Genomic DNA, 25,822 nt, shown 5'->3' with positions numbered 1-25,822 from the left:
AGTGGCTTATTCAAGATATGCCTTGAGCTGCATCTCAATCATGCAAAATGGCCACCTCTCCTTGTCTCCACCTCTCCAAATGCTATGACACCCGGGGTGCATCTCAATAGTCCAAGGTGGTTTCTTCTCGTTTCCTTTCCTTCATTCTCACTGACATGAAAAACTGGTTAGGTTAAAGCGGATGGAGAGGAAACGAGGAGAAGAAACCACCTTGGAATACTGAAATGCACCCCTGGTGAAATAGCGTTTGCCTTTCAGTTTGACATTGCTGGGTGTAATGACTGCAATAGCCAAAACAGAAAATAATTAAAGAAAAGTAACTTATTTCAGCAAGAAATTGAAATCGTTTGAGAGAACTTCACTTAATCTTTAATATCACAAAATATATATAATAAACAAAAGCACAGTGACAGAAAAAAACTAAAAAATGACGTGGTTCATTAGACAAGTTAACTCATTAAACTGACACTGACAAATAAGAGGCATACTTTAACACAGTGTAAAATAACCTTAAAGACATTCTTTTTTTCCCTTCTTTTTTTATCTCTGGGCCTCATCTATTCTCTCATCCAGTATTGAGCCTGTGACTAAATAATATGTACACAGGGGAGTAAACGTTGATATGCTGTCTGAAAACACACCTATCAAACAACATGTATCATTGAGCCAATTAAACAGTGTTATAGAAGAAGAAAAAATATTATTGAGGAACCAAATTGACACAAACTACTCATGACCTGCTTTTTACTGACTGGGGTTTACTGACTGGGGTTTTACGTGAAAACAATGTGCATGAAGTAAGAGGTTCTCTTCTTACACTACGAAGAAACTTACATATACTTTCTGGCTGAAAGAAATCAAGAGACGAGGCCAAAAACAAAAATTCCTTTGACAACAATGTGTTGATCAGTTATTTGTTTAGATGAGGTTCTCAATTTCCTCCGTTGTCTATAGCTGAACTCCACCATTCTTGAAGTCTGTCAATCGAAATTAAATGTGTGATTGAGTGTAGCCAAACTGAAATACATACTGTGCGTGATCAAATCATGTGAACATGCACTGAGAACACAAAATATTGACACCTGCTCGTCCATCAGTGGTGTAAAGTACTTAAGTAAAAATACTTTAAAGTACTGTTTCTTTGGGGGTATCTGTACCGTACCATATATATTTTTGACAATTTCTACTTCTACTTCACTACATTCCTAAAGAAAATAATGTACTTTTTACTCCATACACTTTCCCTGAATGGGCAAGACAAAAGATTTAAGTGCCTTTGAACCGGGTATGGTAGTAGGTGCCAGTCACACCGGTTTGTGTCAAGAACTGCAATGCTGCTGTGTTTTTCCACACACAAAAAGTTCCCATCTGTATCCAGAATGGTCCACCACCCAAAGGGCATCCAGCCAACTTGACACAACTGTAGGAAGTACTGGAGTCAACATGGGCTAGCATCCCTGTGGAACGCTTTCCATGCACTGACTAATTGAGGCTGTTCTGAGGGCAAAAGGGGGGGTGCAACTCAATATTAGGAAGCTGTCCTTAATGTTATGTACACTCAGTGTAGATTGGCAGTGTGGCACATGGTCAGATGGGAGCGTGACGTTATCAAAAATATTAAAAACTGACTGACTGACCTACAAGATCAAAGATATACACATTGACTCAACCTGTCATGACATACTAGTCCCTTTCAGCTGTTGATTGCAGAGTGGAGAACAGAGAACGTGAGAGAGTATACTGTGTCTAATATACAGGTCCCTAAGCTGGGGGGGGGGGGGGGGGGGGGGGGGGATCTACTAAGCTATATGGAATTGTTTTAAGAAGGTCATACCAAGGATAATTTAACTATTTGATTAGAATTTAAAGACCCATTGAAGTATCAAAAACTAAATAAATACCCAAATTCTTTGATGAACATTTTTTGGGGTCTTACTGCTATTAGCCCATACAAACACATTGAATAACAGATTCACAACACGGAACAGATAGGCCCCCAAAATATCAAACGAAGTTTGTTTTGAAGTGTCTCTCCTATATCTGAGAGATATAAGAAATATCTTATTTAACTCCATATATTTGGTTAAACAGTCTCCATATATACTTCCATTCACACTAATATGACCAGGTGAAGCTGGTTGAGAGAATGCCAAGAATGTGCAAAGCTGTCATCAAGGCAAAGGGTGCATACTTTGCAGAAACTCAAATATAAAATATATTTTGATTTGTTTAACACTTTTGGTTACTACATGATTCCATATGTGATATTTAATAGATTAGATGTCTTCACTATTATTCTACAATGTAAAAAATAGTAAAAATAAAGAAAAATCCTTGAATAATTAGGTGTGTCCAAATCTTTGACTGGTACTGTATATGTTCGTGACAGTCTCACCTTTGCATAGAGGGGTCATATTAGTGTGTAGCCCAAACTGTTGGGACGCTACAGACAGAAGTTGTCAAATCATCTGTACCGACTTCAGACAAGTCTCCTGACACGTGTGGCGGGCAAAACGGAGAACACTATGGTGTTGGTGAGAGTATCCTTCCTTCATAGAGGGGTCACTGTTCGGACACTGCAGACCATTTTGTGAGAAGAACGATTTTCGGGATGTCTCATGATCTGACAAACACCGCTCTATCTCTGTCACCATTCACCAGACGCGGAAGTGCGATCTAGGCCGATGCAGTGGATCTCTAGCTTAAACTGACTGGTTTCTATGGTTTTTTAAAATTCAATTGGATTTCCACGGGGGCGTGGACATCAACCTTATTAAACAAGATTATGCTTTTGATGAATGCAGTTAGCTCAGGTACAGTCTTGCAGTAGCTTTTACTGCCTCACCCCACATAATAGGGCCTAAATGAATACAACAATTCTCTGTCTAAACCCTTGGGAAAAACACACTAAAGCCTGGTTATATAAAAAAACTATAATCTCCCAAAAGGCATTGCAATCTATTGCACACATCCCTCAACAGGCATAGTGACAGAGGCTGGTGGTCATGAATGGGGTGAGGGAATGACAGAAAAAAGGATCAAGAGAGATTGAGAAAGAGAGAGGGGAGAGAGCATGTGTGTAGAATCCCAGCTGTACTGAGGAAGAACAGGGAAGTGGACCTGGAGTTGAATGACGTTTGGCTTGCACAGCAAGTCCCTAAGCACTGACCCCACCAGAGAGGGCCGGAGGCTCTTTCCCAAGACATATGAGGGTTTATGGTTTACCCTAATCATCCTTCCCCAGGGGTTTATTTCTAATCAACAATATTTCTTAGAGTGCGTACTTGATTTGGCACTACTGTGACGTGTAACATCTCCCCATTCACCTTCTCCTCCACAAATGGTAGGAGAACCATGTGAGCCTCCTACATTCGAGTCCTGTCCTCCTCCTGCAGTCCCATAGCTGCTCCAGAGGTACAGAGCCAGTTTGTGCCTCAAGTTAGGAGTGTTTGTGTCTCTGCACATGGCCAGCAGTAACCCCCAGTGGTCCAGTACCTGTAGGTTAAGTTGGCTGGTGCCCCTGTCCAGGCGTGTCCAGGACCAGCCTCAGGTTTGGACTGAGACTATAGCTTGACGTGGCTCAGGTCCTTGGAAAGACTGTGGAGGTAGGCCTCATGGATGGCACTGAGAAACACTGGGTCATTCTGCACAAACACAGGAGAGAGAGGAGTTATCCTCCAGTCGTTTTGGATAACAGTAGCAAACAAGTTTCCAGACTTCACACAATTTCTTCAGTTCTCTTTTAAGTAAATACGTTTGGGTAACATTTAATTTGAAGGGCACATAGAGAAGGACTTCATAACCAGTTCATGAGCATTTTATAAATGTCAACAACCGCAAGTTGAAGTCTGCAGTATAAAACCCTGAACTTGACGAAGACTTCAAACACAAGGCTAGGGTCTGGGGCGAAAAGGCTTCAGCTCTCTCTCTACCTTGATGAGGTGGATGAGTGTGTCTTGTAACTGGATCTTGTTGTAGGAGGGTTGGGGGAGCTCCACCACCCCTGTGGCTGCGGGCGGAGGGGAGGGAGGGGCAGCTTTCCTCTGCAGTTCCGTTGTCTTGGCAACAGAATGCTGAAAGGCGCTTGGTGAGAGCAGAATGGAGTGCTTTGTCCCCGTAAGTGAAGTGCCCGCCACCGGTACCACAAGACCCACCTTCATAGGGACAGCCTTGGATGGTCGAGAGAAAGAGAGAGGGCAGGAAGATGACATAGTAAGATTTAATTTCAACTATCAAAGCCATCTATATCGTGATAACAAAATCATACTTACTGGCTGGGTTTTTGACAGTTTCTGAGATTGAGCGAACACATCCATTTCTTTACTCTGCAGCTGAGAAAGAAGAGAGTCCTTCAGACATGACAGATTACACTAAATACGCATCACAAAAAAATAACAGAAAAAAATAACAGCTGGTTACCTGCACACGGCCTGTGGGCATGCTGCCGAGGGCAGCGGGCTTGGTGATTGGCTCTCTGAAGCTCTGGGGTGTGGCCAGCGGGCTGGGCAAGACGCTAGGTGCGAGGGCGGGTTTGTGGAGATCAGAGGGGCTGGGTTTCAGGTAGGCCGGTTCCTTCCCCAAGTAGGCCGACAGAGGGCCAGGGGGAGGACCGCAAGCCTCAACCCCAGATGGCGTCACCAACAGCGGGGACACAGAGTGCTGGGGTTGGGGGTCCCCTGAAGGTCCACCGGGGAACACGGGGTAGAGGGCGTAGCCTGGGCCAGGGCCCCCTCTGGCCTCCATAAGGGAGATCAGACCAGGGGTGACGTGCCGGTTGTTTCTCACTGGGTCTGCTGTGAGGCAGGGGGTCAGTAAGGGCTGGAAGGGAATGGGTGGAGCGTAGCGCTGGGCCTGGTGGAAGCTGACGGGGGCCGTGGCAGCAGGGTCTGTGGAACTCTGGGTGGGCATGGCTGGCAGCAGGCTGGCCTCCTTCGGTAGAGAACTTCCAAACAGCTCCTCCACAGTGATCTGCCTCTGGCCAGAGTGGGAGCTCTGCAAATACAGTTACCACAGTCAATATGAAACATACTTATACAGTAAACATTCAATGACAAGTAACAGTCATTTCAGTCATGTGAGAGAACACTTGTTACAGGCAGCGTGTTATCAGACAGTGCAGTCATTTCAACTAGAGTGGTACGTACCTGTTCAGGCTGTGAGGCGCTGTGAGCGTGCTCTGTAGTGTCGCCGGCTGATTTCAGCGTCTCGGTGTTCATCCTCTGCTCAGCAGTAACAGACATCTCCGTTTTCCCCGCCTGAGTCTAGTTAACACAGACATATTTATTATTTTGACATTCCTACTAGTGTGTTCAGATGAATGGAAATTGGGAGGGGTGTGTGCAATCTCAGCAATTCAAACCAAGGAAAATCACTGTGCAGCAGGACTAAGATCTAAGGAAAGAGAGTGACATAAATAGAGAGTAACTAAGACAGACAGTGAGATGTTAACCGAGTAAGAGAAACACTCTTGTCCCTTATGTGTGTGTGGTTTTTTCTGGACTGTGGTCACGTGTCCGTGTGTGGCCAGATTTCCTGGGCGATGACTTGACTGTGAAGACTGCTCCCGTCTCTCACCCTGTGGAACTCATCCTTGGCCTTGCTGAGGAGCTCCAGGATGTCAATGGAGCAGCCATTGGTCCTCCCAGGGACGTCAGCCCTCTCTGGGCAGCCCCGGTGGGTTTGCAAGGCTTCCTGCTTCACAATCCTGGAGGACAGAGACACACCAAAAGAAACACATAATGAAGATACAAACACACTAGCAAATAGTGGGAAAACACAAATACACAACACAATCTCATGTCTGTAAAGTGATAAATGGCTCCCCCAGTGGTGTGGGTGATAAGTTTTCTTATCTGGGTTATAGGTTGTGTGTCACCGGGACATACTCACTTCACCATGAGCTGAGCGATGCGCTGGCAGTCCTTCTTATCGTAAAACCAGATGCTGTATATGCCCACTGTAGGAGGGACACCAAGACGAGAAGGAAATATGACTGACTAGAAGAGATAATGGGCAGTAGAAGGGATCACTGGAGCAGCATCCCTTAGGAAGAGGGATATTTAGTTGAAGAAAAAGTTCAGCAACTATTTTCTATGTATTATTTTGTCATTTAGCAGACACTCTTATCCAGAGCGACTTACAGTAGTGAGTGCATACATTTTCAGACTTTTTTCAAACTGGTCCAATGTGGGAATTGAACCCACCACCCTGGCGGGTTCAACACTTTCTGAAGATGCAGTGTGTGACAGGAGTTTCCCTCAGAGGCTAGTAACCTAGCAACAGTAGTGTTTCGTGCGCTACCTGGGGATCCCTGGGACGTATAAATGGGTATCTCTCTCTAAACAGGCCACATTCACATTCTCTAACCTGTTGAAGCACTGATACAACCCTCCACTAAGGGAAGGCAGGACACAAACCTTGGAATCATGGTAAACCGAATAAGTCACCATCCCTTCACGAGTCTCAAAGACAGCCAAGAACGCCATTTTCCAGGATAGTCTTGCATTCCCCCCCAGGGGCCTGCAGGCACTAGACGACTGAGGAGGAGTCACAGGGTTCCAGATAACGCTGCTCCTCTGGATGACTGGATCAGACACCTACAGAACTACCACTGAGAGCAGACGTGCTGTATCCATCCCATCCATGAGGTGGTTTCCAGGCAGCTCCGGGCCATAGAGACCCTTGGGCCTGGGAGACATACTTTCCCTCAGACTGAGCTCCTGTGCTGGGAAGAACCGCGTTAGCGTGAGGCCATGGGCGGAGGAGACCTATCAGAGGAGATGTTCCTGCTCACCATCAGCCTCAGCGTGACCTCCGGCACAAGGGGAAGGCCATCTTCCAGAGAACCCTGGGATGTTGTCTGCCGAGTACATTCAGAGGCAAGTCTGACTGGAGGGGTAGTGTGTGTGTCAATGTCTGTTTGGTAAATTTGTATGCATGTATATCTTTGCAGGGGTCAGCCTGGAAGGCGATTGAAGTGGTGAAATTATGGTTTAGGGGGCATGTGTAAATGTATGTTATTTTCCTGTATTTCTTTTTTGAATTCCACACAGTTTGACAGATTTTTATACATTTTTGTGGGGGAGGGTTCTATTTACCCCCTTTTATCCCCAATTTCGTGAAAGCCAATTGGTGGTTACAGTCTTGTCCCATCGCTGCAACTCCCGTATGAACTCAGGAGAGGCGAAGGTTGAGAGCCATGCGTCCTCCGAAACACAACCCTGCCTACTTCTTGACACACTGCTCACTTAACCCGGATGGCAGCTGCACAAATGTGTCGGAGGAAACACTGTACAACTGGCGACCGTGTCAGCGTGCATGCACCCGGCCCGCCACAGGAGTCGATAGAGCGTGATGGGACAAGGACATCCCGGCCGGGCAAACCCTCCCCTAACCCGGATGTGCCCCTAACCCTGTGCCGCCTCATGGGTCTCGAACCCGGATCTGTATTGACACCTCTAGCACTGCGATGCAGAGCTCCTGTGCTAGGTAGAATCGCATTAGCGTGAGGCCATGGGCGGAGGAGACCTATCAGAGGAGATGTGCCACTTCGGGAGGCCTGACAGATCTTTAATGCTTGTGTGCAAGCAGTGCTTTGCAACTTAATTCCAAAAATGTGCTTAGAAAACGTTGACAAACTTCCTTATTTATCTGGGGGAAAGTTACATAAATAGCACATTCAATGCTAAATTTAGCCTAGTAATACATAAGATGTACACCCGCAGCTCTTTTAATGGAAATATAGTTATGGGCAGTCTCACTTTAAAATGTATTCCAAACAAAAAACATTTATTTATACGTTTAACAAACCATACAATGACTACTTTGAACAATTCACACAGTAAAAATAAAATAAAAATCCCTGGAAAAAATGTGCAGGATTTTAGTTTCATTCCTATCAAACTTTGTATGTGTACAGTTCTTCCTGTAAATGTTTTTATTTTTTTATTTTTTTAGGTTTCAGTGGAAATTGTTAAAAATATTCCTTGTGCATAGAGTTGTATGGTTTGCTAAACTTTGAAATCAATGGCTTTTGTTTGGTGCACATTTTAAAGTGAAAAATGTGAGTCTCAGCATTCTTCTGTCACAATGGAATTGCCCTTATGTTTAGATAACCAACATTTTATGCTTTTATGGGTTAACTACTAATCTAAAAAGGAATTTTAACATGACCCTTCTTATTCCAACACTTTCTTCTCATCATTCCTGTAGATTAAATGCTGGATATAGAATATTATCTTCTAGATGTGCAAGCTAGTGGCGCGCGAGGGGCAGCTAGTGGCGTGCGAGGGGCAGCTTTGTTCATTCGAATCAGCGCGCAATTGTTAATAACCCATCCGCAACCTGCCGATATATACACTACCGGTCAAAAGTTTAAGAACACCTACTCATTCAAGGATTTCTCTTCGTTTTTACTATTTTCTACATTGTAGAATAATAGTGAAGACATCAAAACTATGAAATAACACATATGGAATCATGTAGTAACCAAAAAAGTATTAAACAAAACAAAATATTTCTTATATTTGATATTCTTCAAATAGCCATCCTTTGCCTAAATGACAGCTTTGCATACTCTTGGCATTCTCTCAATCAGCTTCATGAGGTGGACACCTAGAACACATTTCAATGAACAGGTGTGCCTTCTTAAAAGTTAATTTTGTGGAATTTCTTTCCTTCTTAATGCGTTTGAGCCAATCAATTATGTTGTGACAAGATAGGGGGGGTATACAGAAGATAGTCCTATTTGTTAAGACCAAGTCCATATTATGGCAAGAACAGCTCAAATAAGCTAAGGGAAACAACAGTCCATCATTACTTTAAGACATGAAGGTCAGTCAATACAGAACATGAAGAACTTTGAACGCTTCTTCAAGTGCAGTCGCAAAAATCATCAAGCGCTATGATGATACTGTCTATCATGATGACCGCCACAGGAAAGGAAGACTCAGTTACCTCTGCTGCAGAGGATAAGTTCATTAGAGTTACCAGCCTCAGAGATTGCAGCCCAAATAAATGCTTCAGAGTTCAAGTAACAGACACATCTCAACATCAACTGTTCAGAAAAGGTCGACTGATTAATCGGAATGGCCGATTAATTAGGGCCGATTTCAAGTTTTCATAACAATCGGAAATCGGTATTTTTGGATACTGATTTGGCCGTTTTTTTTACACCTTTATTTAACTAGGCAAGTCAGTTAAGAACACGTTCTTATTTTCAATGACGGCCTAGGAACGGTGGGTTAACTGCCTTGTTCAGGGGCAGAACGACAGACTTATACCTTGTCAGCTCGGGGACTCGTTTTTGCAACCTTCCGGTTACTAGTCCAACGCTCTAACCACCTGCCTTACATTGCACTCCATGAGGAGCCTGCGAGGCAGCTGACTACCTGTTACGCGAGGGCAGCAAGAAGCCACGGTAAGTTGCTAGCTAGCATTAAACTTATAAAAAAACAAATCAATCAATCTTCACCTAATCACTAGTTAACTACACATGGTTGATGATATTACTAGTTTATCTAGCGTGTCCTGCGTTGCATATAATCGATGCGGTACCTGTTCATTTCTCATCGAATCACAGCCTACTTCGCCAAACGGGTGATGATTTAGCACTGTCGTTGCACCAAACCTAACGATAAACATCAATGCCTTTCTTTAAATCAATACACAAGTATATATTTTTATACCTGCATATTTAGTTAATATTGCCTGCTAACATGAATTTCTTATAATTAGGGAAAATGTGTCACTTCTCTTTCGTTCCGTGCAAGCAGTCAGGGTATATGCAGCAGTTTGGGCCGCCTGGCTCGTTGCGAACTGTGTGAAATCCATTTATTCCTAACACAGACCGTAATTAATTTGCCAGAATTGTACATAATTATGACATAACATTGAAGGTTGTACAATGAAACAGCAATATTTAGACTTAGGGATGCCACCCGTTAGATAAAATACGGAACGGTTCCGTATTTCACTAAAAGAATAAACGTTTTGTTTTCGAAATTATAGTTTCCGGATTCGACCATATTAATGACCAAAGGCTCGTATTTCTGTGTGTTATTATGTTATAATTAAGTCTATGATTTGATAGAGCAGTCTGACTGAGCGATGGTAGGCAGCAGGCTCGTAAGCATTCATTCAAACAGCACTTTCGTGCGTTTGCCAGCAGCTCTTCGCAATGCTTCAAGCATTGAGCTGTTTATGACTTCAAGCCTATCAACTCCCGAGATTAGGCTGGTGTAACCGATGTGAAATGGCTAGCTACTTAGTGGGGTGCGTGCTAATAGCGTTTCAATCGGTGACGTCACTCGCTCTGAGACTTGGAGTAGCTGTTCCCCTTGCTCTGCAAGGGCCGCGGCTTTTGTGGAGCGATGGGTAACGATGCTTCGAGGGTGGCTGCTGTCGATGTGTTCCTGGTTCGAGCCCAGGTAGGGGCGAGGAGAGGGACGGAAGCTATACTGTTACACTGGCAATACTAAAGTGCCTATAAGAACATCCAATAGTCAAAGGTATATGAAATACAAATGGTATAGAGAGAAATAGTCCTATAATTCCTATAATAACTACAACCTAAAACTTCTTACCTGGGAATATTGAAGACTCATGTTAAAAGGAACCACCAGCTTTCATATGTTCTCATGTTCTGAGCAAGGAACTTAAACGTTAGCTTTTTTACATGGCACATATTGCACTTTTACTTTCTCCAACAGTTTGTTTTTGCATTATTTAAACCAAATTGAACATGTTTGAGGCTAAATTGATTTTATTGATGTATTATATTAAGTTAAAATAAGTGTTCATTCAGTATTGTTGTAATTGTCATTATTATTGCTTTTTTTGGTCCTCCAATAAATCGGGATCGGCATTGAAAAATCCTAAACAGTCGACTTCTAGTTCAGAGGAGACTGTGAATCAGGCCTTCAGGGTCGAAATGCTGCAAAGAAACAACTACTAAAGGACACCAATAATAAGACACATGCTTGGGCCAAGAAACACGAGCAATGGACAATAAACCGGTGGAAATTTGACCTTTGGTCTGGAGTCCAAATAGGAGATTTTTGGTTCCAACCGCCGTGTCTTTGTGAGACACGGTGTGGGTGAACGGATGATCTCCACATGTGTATTTCCAACTGTAAATCATGGAGGAGGTGGTGATATGGTGTGGGGTGCTTTGCTGGTGACACTGATTTATTTAGAATTCAAGGCATTCCGCAGCGATACGCCATTCCATCTGGTTTGGGCTTAGTGGGACTAAAAGTGTTTTTCAACAGGACAATCACCCAACACACCTCCAGGCTGTGTAAGGGCTATTTTACCAAGGAGAGTGATGGAGTACTGCATCAGATAACCTGGCCTCCACAATCCCCCGACCTCAACCAAATTGAGATGGTTTGGGATGAGCCAGACCGCGAGTGAAGGAAAAGCAGCCAGTGCTCAGCATATGTGGGAACTCCTTCAAGCTTGTTGGAAAATAATTCCAGGTAAAGCTGATTGAGAGAATGCCAAGAGTGTCCAAAGCTGTCATCAAGGCAAAGGGTGGCTATTTGAAGAATCTCAAATATAAAATGTATTTTGATTAGTTTAACCCTCTTTGGGTTACTACATGATTCCATATGTGTTATTTCATAGTTTTGAGGTCTTCACTATTATTCTACAATGTAGAAAATAGTAAAATAAAGAAAAACCCTTGAATGAGTAGGTGTTAACTTTTGACCAGGTAGTGTATGTGATAAAGTGAACATCTGAGGCCTGTACCCAACCCTAGCCCAATTTTTGGACAGGTGGTCATGGATTTTTTGTTGTTGTCTGATTTAGATATGTTTCGTCTTATAATTTCTGACATTTTGGTAATCCATTTGTAAGTCAACTTGTCTATAATTAGATACATGTAGCTTCTCTTTTGTCATTATATGTTACCCAAGAAGACTAAATAAACCCTTACTCAACCAAATAATGTAATTCATCGACAGAATGAATGCTTCAATATAGTTGACATCGGTGAGGGTCTCTCTTTCATCTTTCACGGAGCAAAGCCATTTTACGGACTGGGGAAAAAATACAATAAAAGCAACAAAAACAAACAAAAAGAAATTGTTCAAAATGTCCAAAAGAAAGCTGTGAAAACAACCCAACGTGTTTCTGATAAGATTTCAGTTTGGCTTCGGTGCATATATTTGATGTGGTTGAAACACTATAAGATTTTATGATGAAGACAGCACCTCCACAGATGGTATCTAACTGAGCATTGCATTCTCTCAAGATGCAGAAATAAATAAATCACATTTCTCCACTCCTGTTCCCAAGTCCAAATTTAGCCTACATTTGGTATATAAATTGACTGCAAGAAATGCTGTTATTCCAGATGAGCAATATTTTTTCATGATGCATTTGCCGATGTTCAAAACGTATAAATAATAGCATCCACTGGGAAAGTCAACACAAGTAGGCCCTTCATATATACATTTGTTACTCATTTCAGGAAACTAGGTGTATGTCACCCTTCACAAGAGCCATTTGAACATAAAAAAAATATTTTTTATCAAAATGCGTTTTTTGGCAGAAATGCCTTCTGGAACATGTGAACTTTCATGTGTCTTAATAACAAACTTGTACGCCATCTGTAAATACGAAGCCACTCCTCATTAAAAAGGCACATGACAGCCCGCTTGGAGTTCGCCAAAAGGCACCTAAAGACTCTCTGACCATGAGAAACAAGATTCTCTGGTCTGATGAAACCAAGATTGAACTCTTTTGCCTGAATGTCAAGAGTCATGACTAGAGGAAACCTGGAACCATCCCCACAGAAAAAGCATGGTCGTGGCAGCAACATGCTTTGGGGATGTTTTTCAGCGACAGGGACTGGGAGACTAGTCAGGATCGAGGGAAATATGAACGGAGAAAAGTACAGAGAGATCCTTGATGAAAACCTGCTCCAGAGCGCTCAGGTCCTCAGACTGGGGCGAAGGTTCACCTTCCAACAACGACCCTAAGCACACAGCCAAGACAACACAGGAATGGCTTCGAGACAAGTCTCTGGAATGTCCTTGAGTGGCCCAGCCAGAGCCCAGACTTGAATCCGATCGAACATCTCTGGCGAGATCTGAAAATAGCTGTGCATTAACACTAAAGAAGAATGGGAGAAAATCACCAAATACAGGTGTGCCAAAATTCAAAATCCTGGTTTAGCTTTGTCATTATGAGGTATTGTATGTGGATTGATGAGGGGGAAAAAACAATTTAATCAATTGTAGAATAAGTCTGCATTGTAACAAAATGTGGAAAAAGTCAAGGGGTCTGAATACTTTCTGAATGCACTGTAAGCTATGCGCAGGACTTCGTTCAATTTATCGAATCAGTTATTGTTTTATTGCTCAAGCTGCGAGCAACACCTGTCAAACTCAGACATTTCTCTCAAAACACAGGGATGTCGATTCGCACGGGACTAGTATTAACAGAGGACTTTGCAAAAAAAAAACAGTAGGTTATTCTGGTTAGTCAATGTCCAGACTTCAGTTTCGCTTTAACTCATCTAAACAGTAGGCTACAGTTCCCTTGACATGCCATAGGCCTATTTCAAGTCCCGTCTTGTCAAATTTGCATAGCGCCTCACAATCATCACACATAACATCGCTGACACTGCTATCATCCTCTTTTACCACTTCAACAAATCTTTCCTACACATGACTTTACTGGCCCTCCCTTGTCATTATTTTCATCTTTCCATTCACAGATTTTGTCTTAATGAATTAAAGTTAGACAATATCGTTTTTGCGTACCTTTTTTATGCCCTTCCCAAAAGCATTATTTGGCGATTGGCTTTGCAGGCTATTTGGCACATGTACAGTTAAACCCTAAAGTTTAGGTTCATGCAGTAATACGAGATAGCCTAAAAAAATTACAATAAATAAATGCAATGTAGCCTATATAAATTGCACAATAATTATACATTTAAGTTATTGTTTCTCTTTATTCAACACGCCTGCCACCCACCCGCCCTCCAGCCACACGATATAACCACGTGGACTGCGGATTATGAGTCAACCCGCACATCACTAGTGCAGGCTACATGGTATGGACAGTAACAAGAAAAAAATTTGCTCTATCTTTAAGTTATTGCAAAGCAGCCAATGGGGTAGAAATCTCAGACTGACTAGTGGACTATTATGGAATAGCCTACTCACAGTTAGCATTCCTGTACAGCAGGAAGGGGTCTTGGAGCTGAAACTCAAGGTCTTTGTTGATGGGCTCCACCAGATTCTCTGTGCTCAGGCGATTCATGATGGTGAAGCCATGATGAGGGGACGCACACCTGTGGACAGGTTATTGGAGAGCAATGGAGAAAGACTATTAGGCTAAATGTGTTTGTCACAAAAAAGAAAGAAATAAAAGCAAAAGAGTGTTGAAGTTGAAAAGAGCAACAGGGAGGGTGGAGGTGAGAGGAAGAGCTCAATTAGGGAAGCTTAGACATGAGAACAGGTGGTGAGACAACAACCACAGGTTAAGAAGGGGGTTAGGCTCTAGTTAGCTAGCTAAGTATCGTTGCAAGTGTCCCCTTCAAAAAAGGTCACCATAAAAATAAATTACCTGGCATAAACAAATAAGGTGCCTTCAATTTCGGTCTTTTCCTGAAATGGAAATAATGCAGAAAAATTACAACTTGAACTTGCTGAACACGAATCGATCATCATGTAAAAGAAGAAGAATCACAACAAGCAAAATTTAGTTGATATTTGGTCTGGGTGCTTTCAGTTCATTAAACGTTCTATGAGCTGAAAGGGTGCAAGCTGCCACCAGGAAGGTGTTGTTTAAACAGGTATAAAGAAAAGTTTGCCGATTTACTGCCACATGCAATTATGGAATGCTTGCTCAGGAGTATATTTCATTGGCTGATCCCTCCAGATGACCTGGATGGAATTATGTGATCCTTCCTTAACCAATAAGAAGTCCCACCCAGTTGATTACTTCAAAAAGGTAAAGTCCTCATTGGCGCTGCCCATGCTAAAACAGGCTTTTGGGCACTATCATTGGTCGTGTCCCCCTGCTCAGACATTACATGCATCAACCAATGGTTGCGTGCCACGTCATTGACTGACAGATTGCTATAACATATGTGGTTAGCTGATGCGTTAAATACCTATCCAGGCGTTGTAAGATCCGGCAGGCATCAGCAACGCCTGGGCAGAGGAACGTGCCCCTGCTCTTGGGTTGTGACCATTTGTATTTGAGACCACACAAACTGGTTGTTCAGAACAGCACAGTTTCCGTGGAATCAAACTTTGCACACCGTTGTGGCCTTCTGAACGTGGCCCTGATGTCTAGCTGGCTAGTTTACAGCGTTAGTACTAGTGGTACCCAGGGCTCTAAAAGATGTTGCTATGCACCCAGGAGTTTTATTTTGGGGGCACTGTGCAACTAGGATAACAACCTCCGAGATAATAATCGTTGTCATGTTGATAAGGCTTTGCTGTACCGTTGTTTGAGTGCCCTAGAGAAAAAAACGAGTGCAGATTCGATAGTGTCATGGTTGCACCATTACTACAGCGAAAACGGCTTGATTGTAGCCCAACCAGGTTGTAAAAAACTCTGTTCCTTTCAATTGGACTGGCTTTCAGACCTATCAATCACTTATGCCAACCAATCAGGGAACTTGGACACGCTCCAACCCTACACACCTTATTTTAAAGCGTGTTTTTCCGTCTTTAGAAAGAAGAACTGTTTGATGCTGACAGACTTCACATGCTGCCTTTCTACTGAAGTGCTCTTCGTCCATTGGCAATTGAGTGTTGGGAAAGTTAATGTGCTAATAGGGGGTGCAATAGTAGTGAGTTATGGTTACCTTATTGTGCAAAGTAACTGTGTAGATACGTTTGCAAGTAAGAAGTTAGTATTGTTTGCTAGTGCTCGGCTAATGTTAACTCTACTGTTTATTTAAATGTACCCCAACCAAGTAAGAAGTTAGAGTTCTCCCTCTCTGGCTGTATATTCTTCATGTAGATGCTATACTATTGTATTCATTGATATGTTTATATTATGACCGTTTTCTTATCTGCTTATTGTTGTATTGCATGCATATTTATTTCGTGTACTCTGAATCTTAATGATTGGCGACAGGCATCCTAGTGGTTAGAGCGTTGGGCCAGTAACCCGAAAGGTTGCTAGATCAAATCCCTGAGCTGACAAGGTGGTGACAAAGTGTAGTGAAGTTCTGATAGGACAACACTATAGTGTGCAGATTTTAGTGAATCAGCATTCGGTACTAGCGGGTGAGGGCATTCAAAGCTGACCACTCAGACAAGTTCCGGATAGACATTTTTACATGGTCCTTCGTATCTCCCGGATTCTGGCCTGCTATAGCTGAGATGTTGAGGTACCCCACCTCAGCCCACAACTCCACACAAAGCCGCCACGCACCCGAGGATGAGCTGCGAGGGCTTACACCCCTCTCTCATCCAAGATATTTCAAGCCCTGCTCCAGGCTTCCTCAGTGGCCATGGAGTGACCACACCCTCTCTAGTTGGGAGCTGCAGAGGGACTACGAGGAGCTGCTCTCTGAAAGGGAAGAGATCAGGAGGGCGTACTCTAGGCCCTCCAGGCAATAGGCACAGGAGCGCCAGGTCCGCTTCTGCTCTCCAGAGAGGCCCAGCTCCCCATCAGATGAAGACAACTCCAGAGAGCACAGACCAGAACACAAAGGTCTGCACCCCCCTCAGCAAGAGCTTTGACTAGCCATTGTTAAGGAGACCCCCACTCCAATCGTGGAGCCACAGCCAGCCGCTGCCATGGGGCCCATTCTGGTGGCGGGGTCATCCTGTCCTACCAGTGGGGATCCCCGACTGTCTGCTGCCCTGGAACCTTCTACAACCAAGGCAGCAGTTGATTCTTTGACCACTCCTAGGTTCATCACCTAGGAGCATCAGCCTGCAGATAACGTGGATGTCAAGTGCAGCCAGGACGTTGGGGCTTCTCCAGCCCTGCCTGCCAGTACCGTGCTAGTTCTGGGTCAGAGTCTCGTCCCCTTCCCGGTAAGGTCAGAGTCCCCTTTGAGTGTCCAGGCTTTGAGTGTCCTGCCCCTCAAGTAGGTCCAGTGTATCCAGCCCCCCGCGGTATGTCTAGAGTTCCCTGCCTTTCTGGAAGGTCCAGACTATCCTGGGTTGTTAGCTGCCCCGTTTGCAAGTCTGCAGTCTCCTGCCCATCTTCTTAGTCAAAAGGCTATAGCCTGTTATTGAACATGCAACTCCTTTAATGAAGCAGCTAATAAAACATAATTTTCAAACATTTGCCAAAATGCAATTTGTGGTAAACACTGTTCTAAACAGCACACCTAATACAAGCAGTTCCATATGTGACAGAGATGAACACTGTTAGAAACTCAGAAAGAGGGGGAATCTAATAGCAACAACTATGTTGGGTTGCTAATATGACTAGAATTGCCTTTGGATTCTGGACAAAGTTGATATGAAAACCAATAGAACAGGAGAAAAATGCTGGTTAATTGCATGAGGAAGTTTTTATAAAAGAATTGCCTCCAAGTTTCTATGGATGGATTTTCACAAAGTTAGTTTGAAGCAAGGTAAGACATGCCTCATTATTTGAAGTAAAGTAAAACTTTCAGGTTTCAAACACTTCTACTGCCTCAAGCTCACATTGCAAAGTAGTCAAGTGGTGGGTGACGTGCTGATAGTTAACGGTAGGCAGGCTAAGGGTGCAACCCTATGCAGCCGAATGGGAGGCGCGCCTTAATTTACCAGTCGAGATTGATAAATAAAAATAGCTCCTTTTAAATCGTTGCCACCAACGTTTGTAACACTATAGGGAGCAGATCTTAGTACTAGCGGGTGAGGGCATTCAAAGCCGACCGCTCAGACGAGCTCCAGCTAGCCGTTTTTACACAGATCTGAACCATATTGCCGGCGCACTTTTTTTTCTTCCTATAACGGATCACCGCGACAGCATTTTACATTCATAAAACATTATTATTATTTTTTTTAGGTATTTCAACTTTACCAGTATATGCAAACATTTGGGGGCATAGAAAGAAAGGAAAAGGGATAGCTTCTTCAGGAGATCAATGATCACATGGTGCTTTCAAGGCAACTGGTAACTCGGAAAAGTATGAGGTCAAATCATGACGTCAGTTATCTTCTGGTAGGAGCTCTACATGTGTAATGATCAAGCTGTTTAATCATCTTATTGATATCTCACCCGTCAGGTGGATGGATTATCTTGGCAAAAGAGAAATACTCACAAATTTGTGCACACATTGAGAAATAAGCTTTTTGTGCTTATGGAACATTTCTGGGATCTTTTATTTCAGCTCATGAAACTAACACTTTACCTGTTGCGTTTATATTATTGGTCAGTGTTGCTAGTATAACATGACTAGCTGAAGTGGCATAATAACGACGTAACGAACTAGCCCAGATAGCTAGTTAAGTTGCTAAGTGTTAGTTAGTTAAATAGCGAAGTTAGTAGCCCAACTAACGTTACAACAAAAGACTCGCATACTGTTTTATGACTCGCAAACTATCTTTGTTACACAATCCCACAGGGACACGCTTGATATAGCTCGCTAACTAGTATGCTACTGTACTAGATTGGTAATAATAAACTAAATCAGATATGGTAAAGTTAGCTCGCTAGTTAACGTTACGTTGCTGCTATCGCGCTAACTACCTTCAATAAACAGAAGAAACCGGCGAGCTTACCCATTCATTTGCTTTGGAATTAAAGGTGTACAGTGCTACCTGTCCGGTAACATCGAGGAGTTTGTTGATATACGGATCTTGTTGTTGTAGAGCTGCTAGGCTCATTTTACTGGCGGTCTCCATCTTGAATACAATGCTTACCGCACGGACCAACTTCTATGAACACTCCATTTCCAGTGTCCGCGGGTGGTGCACGTCGGTAGTCATGGACCGAATGCCTTATAGTTCCGCCTCACTTTTTGTTTCACAATTATTTGGAGTGAATAATTATTGCTTGTTCACGAGTAGGTTACAATGAATTTTAGAGGTTGCTATTTTGCTATGGCCTGTCTATCCATGTAGGCCAGGGATGGGAAACTGGCGGTCCGTGGCCCCCCTTCAGTCGGGGGCCCCAATTTACTATTGAGTTGGAATAATAGAATACACAAGGTGTAATTTCAAAATTTGGTTGTGCATCAGCCCATGTCAGCAAAATGTTGGGGGATTGCAAAATGAGTCTAGCAGCCAGCTATCTAAACTTGTAGTAAGCATGGTCGAATTACCAACCAGGGTGGGCCCATTGATCATTAGTTATCATATTAAAAACTGCCAACATTTGCCTCCACCCTATGGAAAAATGTGTTGAATTTTTGGAAATTAGTTATACAATTGCAAAATATATTCTTTCCGCCCCATGGCAAACAACGTAATGAATAAAAATATATTCCATTTTTTTTGTGATCAAATTGTGTTTCAATCAGTGGTGTAAAGTACAAAAAAATACTTGAAAGTACTACTAAAGTAGTTTTTTTGGCATACTTTGCTTTACTGTTTATATTTTTGACAACTTTTTACTTCACTACATTCCTAAAGAAAACGATGTAGTTTTTACTCCATACATTTTCCCTGACACACAAAAGTACTCATTACATTTTGAATGCAAAGCAGGACAGGAAAACTGTCTAATTCACACACTTATCAAGAGAAAATCGCAGGTCATCACTACTGGGGGCCGGAGAGGATGGCTGCCGTTTTATTGGCTCTTAACCAACCTGGCTATTTTGTTCGTTTTTTTGCATTGTGTGTAACTTATTTTGTACATAAAGTTTCTGCTACCGTCTCGTGTGACCGAAAAAAGCTTCTGGACAGCAGAACAGCAATTACTCACTTTGAATTGGATGAATCATTTTTCTTTAATAATTCGAATGAGAGGAATTTACTCCAGACACCCATTTACAAGAGAAAGAGACGGAAGAGGTATCGCGGAAGGAGAACGGGGTACCTTGTGAGGATCCGACGACTAGTGGCTAATCTGCCTTTGACATTGGTCCTATTGGCCAACGTACAATCTCTGGATAATAAATTGGAAGAACTAAAAGCACGTATGTTCTACCAACGGGACATTTATTTTTATATCTTATGTTTCACTGAGTCGTGGCTGAACGACGACATGAATAACACACAGCTGGCGGGTTATACACTGTATCGGCAGGATAGAACAGCAGCCTCTGGTAAGATAAGGGGTGAGGGTCTATGTATATTTGTAAACAACAGCTGGTGCATGATACTTAAGTACGTCTCAAGGTTTTACTCTACCTCAGGCAAGCATCTCATGATAAGCTGTAGACCACACTATCTACCTAGAGAGTTTTCATCTGTATTTTTCGTAGCTTTCTACATACCACCACAGACCGATGCTGGCACTAAGACCACACTCAATGAGCTGTATACCGCCATAAGCAAACAGGAAAACTCTCATCCAGAGGCGGCGCTCCTAGTGGCCAGGGACTTTAATGCAGGGAAACTTAAATCTGTTTTACCTCATTTCCACCAGCATGTTAAATGTGCAACCAGAGGGAAAACACTCTAGACCACCTTTACTCCACACACAGAGACGCGTACAAAGCTCTCCCTCGCCCTCCATTTGACAAATCTGATCATAATTCTATTCTCCTCATTCCTGCTAACAAGCAAAAATTAAAGCAGGAAGCACCAGTGACTTGGTCATTAAAGTGGTCAGATGAAGCAGATGCTAAGCCACTGCTAGCACAGACTGGAATATGTTCCAGGATTCTTCCGATGGCATTGAGGAGAACACCACATCAGTCAATGGCTTCATCAATAAGTGCATTGATGACGTTATACCCACAGTGACGTACGTACATACCCCAACTAGATGGAATGGATTACAGGCAACTGAGCTAAAGGGTAGAGCTGCCGATTTCAAGGAGTGGGACTCTATTCCAGAATCTTATAAGAAATCCTGCTATGCCGAACCATCCAACAGGCAAAGAATCAATACAGGACTAAGATCAAATTGTACTACACCGGCTCTGATGATCGTCGGACGTGGCAGGGCTTGCAAACTATTACAGACTATAAAGAGAAGCACGGCCGAGAGCTGCCCAGTGACACGAGCCTACCAGAGGAGCTAAATTACTTCTATGCTCGCTTCGAGGCAAGTAACACTGAAACATGCATGAGAGCATCAGCTGTTCCGGACGACTGTGTAATCACGCTCTCTGCAGCCGATGTGAATAACTTTCACAAGGCCAGGATGTATACTCTGAGCATGCGCTGACCAACTGGCAAGTGTCTTCACTGACATTTTCAACCTCTCCCGGTCTGAGTCTGTAATACCAACATGTTTCAAGCAGACCACCATAGTCTCTGTGCCCAAGAACACTAAGATAACCTGCCTAAATGACTACCGACCCATGGCACTCACATCTGTAGCCATGTAGCTCACATCTGTAGCATTGAAAGGCTGGTCATGGCTCACATCCAACACCATTATCCCAGAAACCCTAGACCCACTCCAATTTGCATACCGCCCCAACAGATCCAAAGATGATGCAATCTCTATTGCACTCCACACTCCCCTTTCACACTAGGACAAAAGGAACACCTACATGTGAATGCTAGTTATTGACTACAGCTCAGTGTTCAACACCATAGTTCCCTCAAAGCTCATCACTAAGCTAAGGACCCTGGGACTAAACACCTCCATCTGCAACTGGATCCTGGACTTCCTGACGGGCCCCCCCCAGGTGGTAAGGGTAGGTAACAACACATCCGCCACACTGATCCTCAATACGGGGCCCCTCAGGGGTGCGTGCTCAGTCCCCTCCTGTACTCCCTGTTCACTCATGACTGCACCATCATTAAGTTTGCAGATGACACAACAGTGGTAGGCCTGATCACCGACAACGATGAGACAGTCTACAGGGAGGAAGTCAGAGACCTGACCGTGTGATGCAAGGACAACAACCTCTCCCTCAACGTGATCAAGACAAAGGAGATGATTGTGGGCTACAGGAAAAGGAGGACCGAGCACGCCCCAATTCTCATCGACAGGGTTGTAGTGGAGCAGGTTGAGAGCTTCAAGTTCCTTGGCATCCACATCACCAACAAACTAACATGGTCCAAGCACACCAAGACAGTTGTGAAGAGGGCATGATAAAACATATTCCCCCTCAGGAGACTGAAAAGACTTGGCATGGGTCCTCAGATCCTCAAAAGGTTCTACAGCTGCACCATCAAGAGCATCCTAACGGGTTACATCACTGCCTGGTAGGGAAACTGCTTGGCCTCCGACAGCACTAGAGAGGGTAGTGCGTACGGCCCAGTGCATCACTGGGGCCAAGCTTCCTGCCATCCAGGACCTCTATACCAGGCGGTGTCAGAGGAAGGCCCTAAATTGTCAGAGTCCAGCCACCCTAGTCATAGACTGTTCTCTCTGCTACCGCACGGCAAGCGGTACCTGAGCGCCAAGTCTAGGTCCAAGAGGCTTCTAAACAGCTTCTACCCCCAAAACATAAGACTCCTGATCATCTAATCAAATGGCTACCCAGACTATTTGCACTTTTAGCAATTACATTTACTTTTGATACTTAAGTATATTTAAAACCACATACTTTGAGACTAGTAGTAGTATTTTACTGGGTGACTTAAATTTTTTTTTTGTCATTTTCTAATACGGTATCTTTACTTTTACTCAAGTATAAAAATTAGGTACTTTTAACACCACTGGTTTTAATTAGAAATAATAATTGTCAGCAAACATACATACATACATACATACATACATACATACATACATACATACATACAAAATGAAGTTACACCCCAATCCCACCCCACCCGAGGACCTAAGGGATCAAATTAAATAAACATAATTCAAAATAATAAAATAAATAACAACAAAACAAAGCAACATTGACGGATAGTGAGTGTTGAGGCATCATACTGCAATCATTTTTCACAAACAATGATTAAAAAACACCACCTATCCTGCTGTCAGATGAAAAGAATGACTACACCAACCAAATTCATACATTTCTTTCAGATCTCGGAAAAGTGTTAGGGTGGAAGTGTTTATTTGGGACAGCGGCGGCAGGTAGCCTAGTGGTTAGAGTTTTGGGCCAGTAACCAAAAGGTTGCTGGGTCGAATTCCCCAGCTGACAAGGTACAAATCTGTCCTGCCACTGTTCCAAATAACAATTTGTTCTTCAAATTAAAAATGTTATTTTTCCCTCAGGGCCAAGTCCTATGAAGACTGTATTATTTACTAATCACCACACGGTGGCATTGCTGCAATATATTTCAACGACACCCATAATCCGTGTGGCGACACTTTTGTAATTTGGAGCTACAGGTGACACTCAACCATGTGAAATCTAACGCCTCTTTTAGCATAGGGAAGACAGTTTAAAAAAATAAACTAAACACCAATGCGAGGTTGGGCAAAGGCTACTCTCAGTAAAATAGATAGGCCTACCTGATCTGTAAATAGGTATACCGCTATTAGTGATAAATGAGTGACATGGGCGTCCAAAACCATAAACCATATACTAGGCCAGCATATGAAATTGATATTGAAACTATTTCATTAGTTTGCTGAAGTAGTCTATAATGCCAGTTAGGCCAACAACATCATTTGCTTCAGTGAGGAACATAGGGATTATAATTGAGGGATTATAGCTGCTGTGAAACAGTTATCCGGCTGCAGGTAGATGTAGGCTAATCCAATAACCGGTAACCTTCCAACATAGGCCCTGCGAAAGGCTAGCGTCCTGTCCAGGGGGTGTACCTGTACATCAAACTGCCTCACGCTACATACATTGAAACGGGAGATAGGCTCTTGCTCCTATGAGCAATTCCGGCTCACACAAACCAAGGCTCGTGCAAGGCAATTTACTTACTACTTACTTTCTTACTGTCGTACTTTCAATACACATACACTACCTGTTGATTGGTTGTAGAATGTGTACACTAAACGGCGTCGAGTGGCCTCAAAGAAGAGAGAGATGATATGGCGTTCACTGTCGGGGTTCGAAGACACCGGGGTAAGTCATGGGAAAGGGAAACAATCTTTTCACGCCACTTCGATAACAAAGTGACTTTTTAGTAGCAGGTTATGAGAATTTACGCAGCAGGTTAGGATAATTAGCGTATCAGGTTAGGAGGTTACGGTTAGGAAAGGGTTTAGGGTTAGCGAAAATTACTATCGAAGTGACGTGAAAAGAGTGTGTCCCTCATGGGGATAGACGTTTACGCAATGTATGTTGCCTAACGACCTCTTGCTGACGTCCGGCACCGTTAGAGAAAACAGCCAACAATGCATGAGTAAAGTGTACGTCTAACCTACGAGCTAATTTAAAGTCATATAGGGCTACTGTGTATGTGCATAAAGCTGATGTCCTCCCCACGAGCGTGCGTTACTATATTTATGTTATTTTAGAATGGAATAGATGTGACAGATTTATGTCACCCCAGGCCTATTTGGAGGAGGATTTTAAGAGCCAGCTGTGTATAATAATACTTTTTAGTTTTTTTAGGCTGAAAAGTATTGAGTTTATATTACCTTTAAGTTTTACAATGCTATAGCCTCTTGAAAGACAACTCTTGAAAACCAAGTGATTGAACGAGAGTGACAGAATGGTGAAATGTAACCTGTTAAATGTGAACTTTGAAAGGTGTGAACAGCAGCTCTTCATGTCTGACATATCCATGCAGGGAATTGAATTATGTGAGAGAGAGAAATAATAATTTAATTTTAGAGCGTCATAGAGTTGCCTTAAGCTATAGCCTAAACACGAGGAAAAGGTGATTCGTTTTTGGGTTATAGAAATACATTTGTATCAAGCTCATTACACATTTATTGTCAGTTAGTGACTCTTATTAATCCTAAATCATGCATGTTTCATAATCGTGTGTGTGTGTGTTCGTGTGTGCATGTGGGTGTACGTGTCTGTGTGTGTGGTGCGACGACTTGTGTGTGTGCGTAATTTACGTTACCACAGGCACATTTGCCTCTGTGATTGCCCTGGGAAGTTATTGAGCAACAAATTGATTAACCTTAAACCTACACATGTTTAACAAAGTTATTACATCGCTGTCACAGTAATGTTAGTGCCATCATTTATTAGTTAGACTTATTCGTTTGAAATATTAGGGTTAATTGTATATGTTATTAGGCTATGGATGGCTTATATTGGATTGTTCGTCTCGAGACAGTCGCCCTAGTTGGAAAGGAAAGTCAGGTCGGTCAATGGTGACTATGTCATTTTAATTAATTGGCATTGGCCCAACTCCGAATCCGATTTATTTACAGCACACATCCCTGGCAGAGTACAGTAGAAGGCTATTCTATAGTATAAATGCTGTCTTTAAACGGATTACCATGGGATGCCAATCGTGCCCATGAGAGAGTGAACAGTGCCACTTTGCACACCTTGGACACAAGGTCCAAAATCACATCTTCGCTTCGTTCTTGAGAGAATGCTGTTGCCACGTTGCTTCAGTAGGCTAAACAAAAAACAATCAACAATCAAATGGACTTGTATGGACCACTGATCCAGGAAAGAATGTAGGCGTCTGTATTTTAGCCAGCTACGATCCATCATGTGAAACACCCGGATGTTGCATTTCGAGAATGTTTGTGGTAGGCTAAATCTCGGAGGTTCTGTGTACTTTATTAAATGTAGTAAAATAATTTTGATTTAACGTTTAGGCTATTATTCCACTTCTATTGTGTTGGGTTTAGAACGGAGTTTCAATGTGGATAAGATAATGCAAAAATCAGAGCAACAGCCCGAAGGTAAATACATCCCTATGATGCTTTTGACTAATTCGTC

General features: G+C 42.9%; 1 protein-coding gene across 2 annotated transcripts; it reads right to left on the bottom strand.

Annotated features, from left to right (window-relative positions):
* Positions 1-346: 346 nt before the first annotated feature.
* Positions 347-18,894, bottom strand: LOC129861129 (mRNA-decapping enzyme 1A-like). Of its 2 annotated transcripts, XM_055932278.1 has the most exons (10): positions 18,705-18,894; positions 14,584-14,624; positions 14,181-14,308; positions 5,890-5,956; positions 5,575-5,704; positions 5,145-5,261; positions 4,420-4,992; positions 4,272-4,331; positions 3,933-4,169; positions 347-3,644 (listed from the first exon to the last, which is right to left on the bottom strand). In XM_055932278.1, the coding sequence occupies exons 1-10, from the start codon at positions 18,825-18,827 to the stop codon at positions 3,564-3,566; spliced, it is 1,557 nt and encodes a 518-aa protein (XP_055788253.1). In that variant the 5' UTR covers positions 18,828-18,894; the 3' UTR covers positions 347-3,563. The 2 variants fall into 2 exon arrangements, with proteins under 2 accessions (XP_055788253.1, XP_055788254.1); XM_055932279.1 differs by lacking the exon at positions 14,584-14,624 and having other exon boundaries at positions 18,705-18,798.
* Positions 18,895-25,822: the final 6,928 nt, after the last annotated feature.

Source organism: Salvelinus fontinalis, chromosome 8 (assembly GCF_029448725.1).
Source record: "Salvelinus fontinalis isolate EN_2023a chromosome 8, ASM2944872v1, whole genome shotgun sequence".
Taxonomy (NCBI): Eukaryota; Metazoa; Chordata; class Actinopteri; order Salmoniformes; family Salmonidae; genus Salvelinus; species Salvelinus fontinalis.
The sequence above is the reverse complement of the archived record's forward strand: the minus strand, read 5'-3'. Positions and strand labels throughout refer to the sequence as shown.

Bases quoted from the DNA above. Each gene is read 5' to 3' on its own strand.
- LOC129861129 (XM_055932278.1), bottom strand. From the start codon at position 18,827: ATGGAGACCGCCAGTAAAATGAGCCTAGCAGCTCTACAACAACAAGAT. The intron at 5,705-5,889 runs GTGAGTATGTCC...TCTGTCCTCCAG, and splicing joins ATCGCTCAGCTCATGGTGAA to GATTGTGAAGCAGGAAGCCT. The intron at 3,645-3,932 runs GTAGAGAGAGAG...GTGTTTGTGCAG, and splicing joins CACTCATCCACCTCATCAAG to AATGACCCAGTGTTTCTCAG.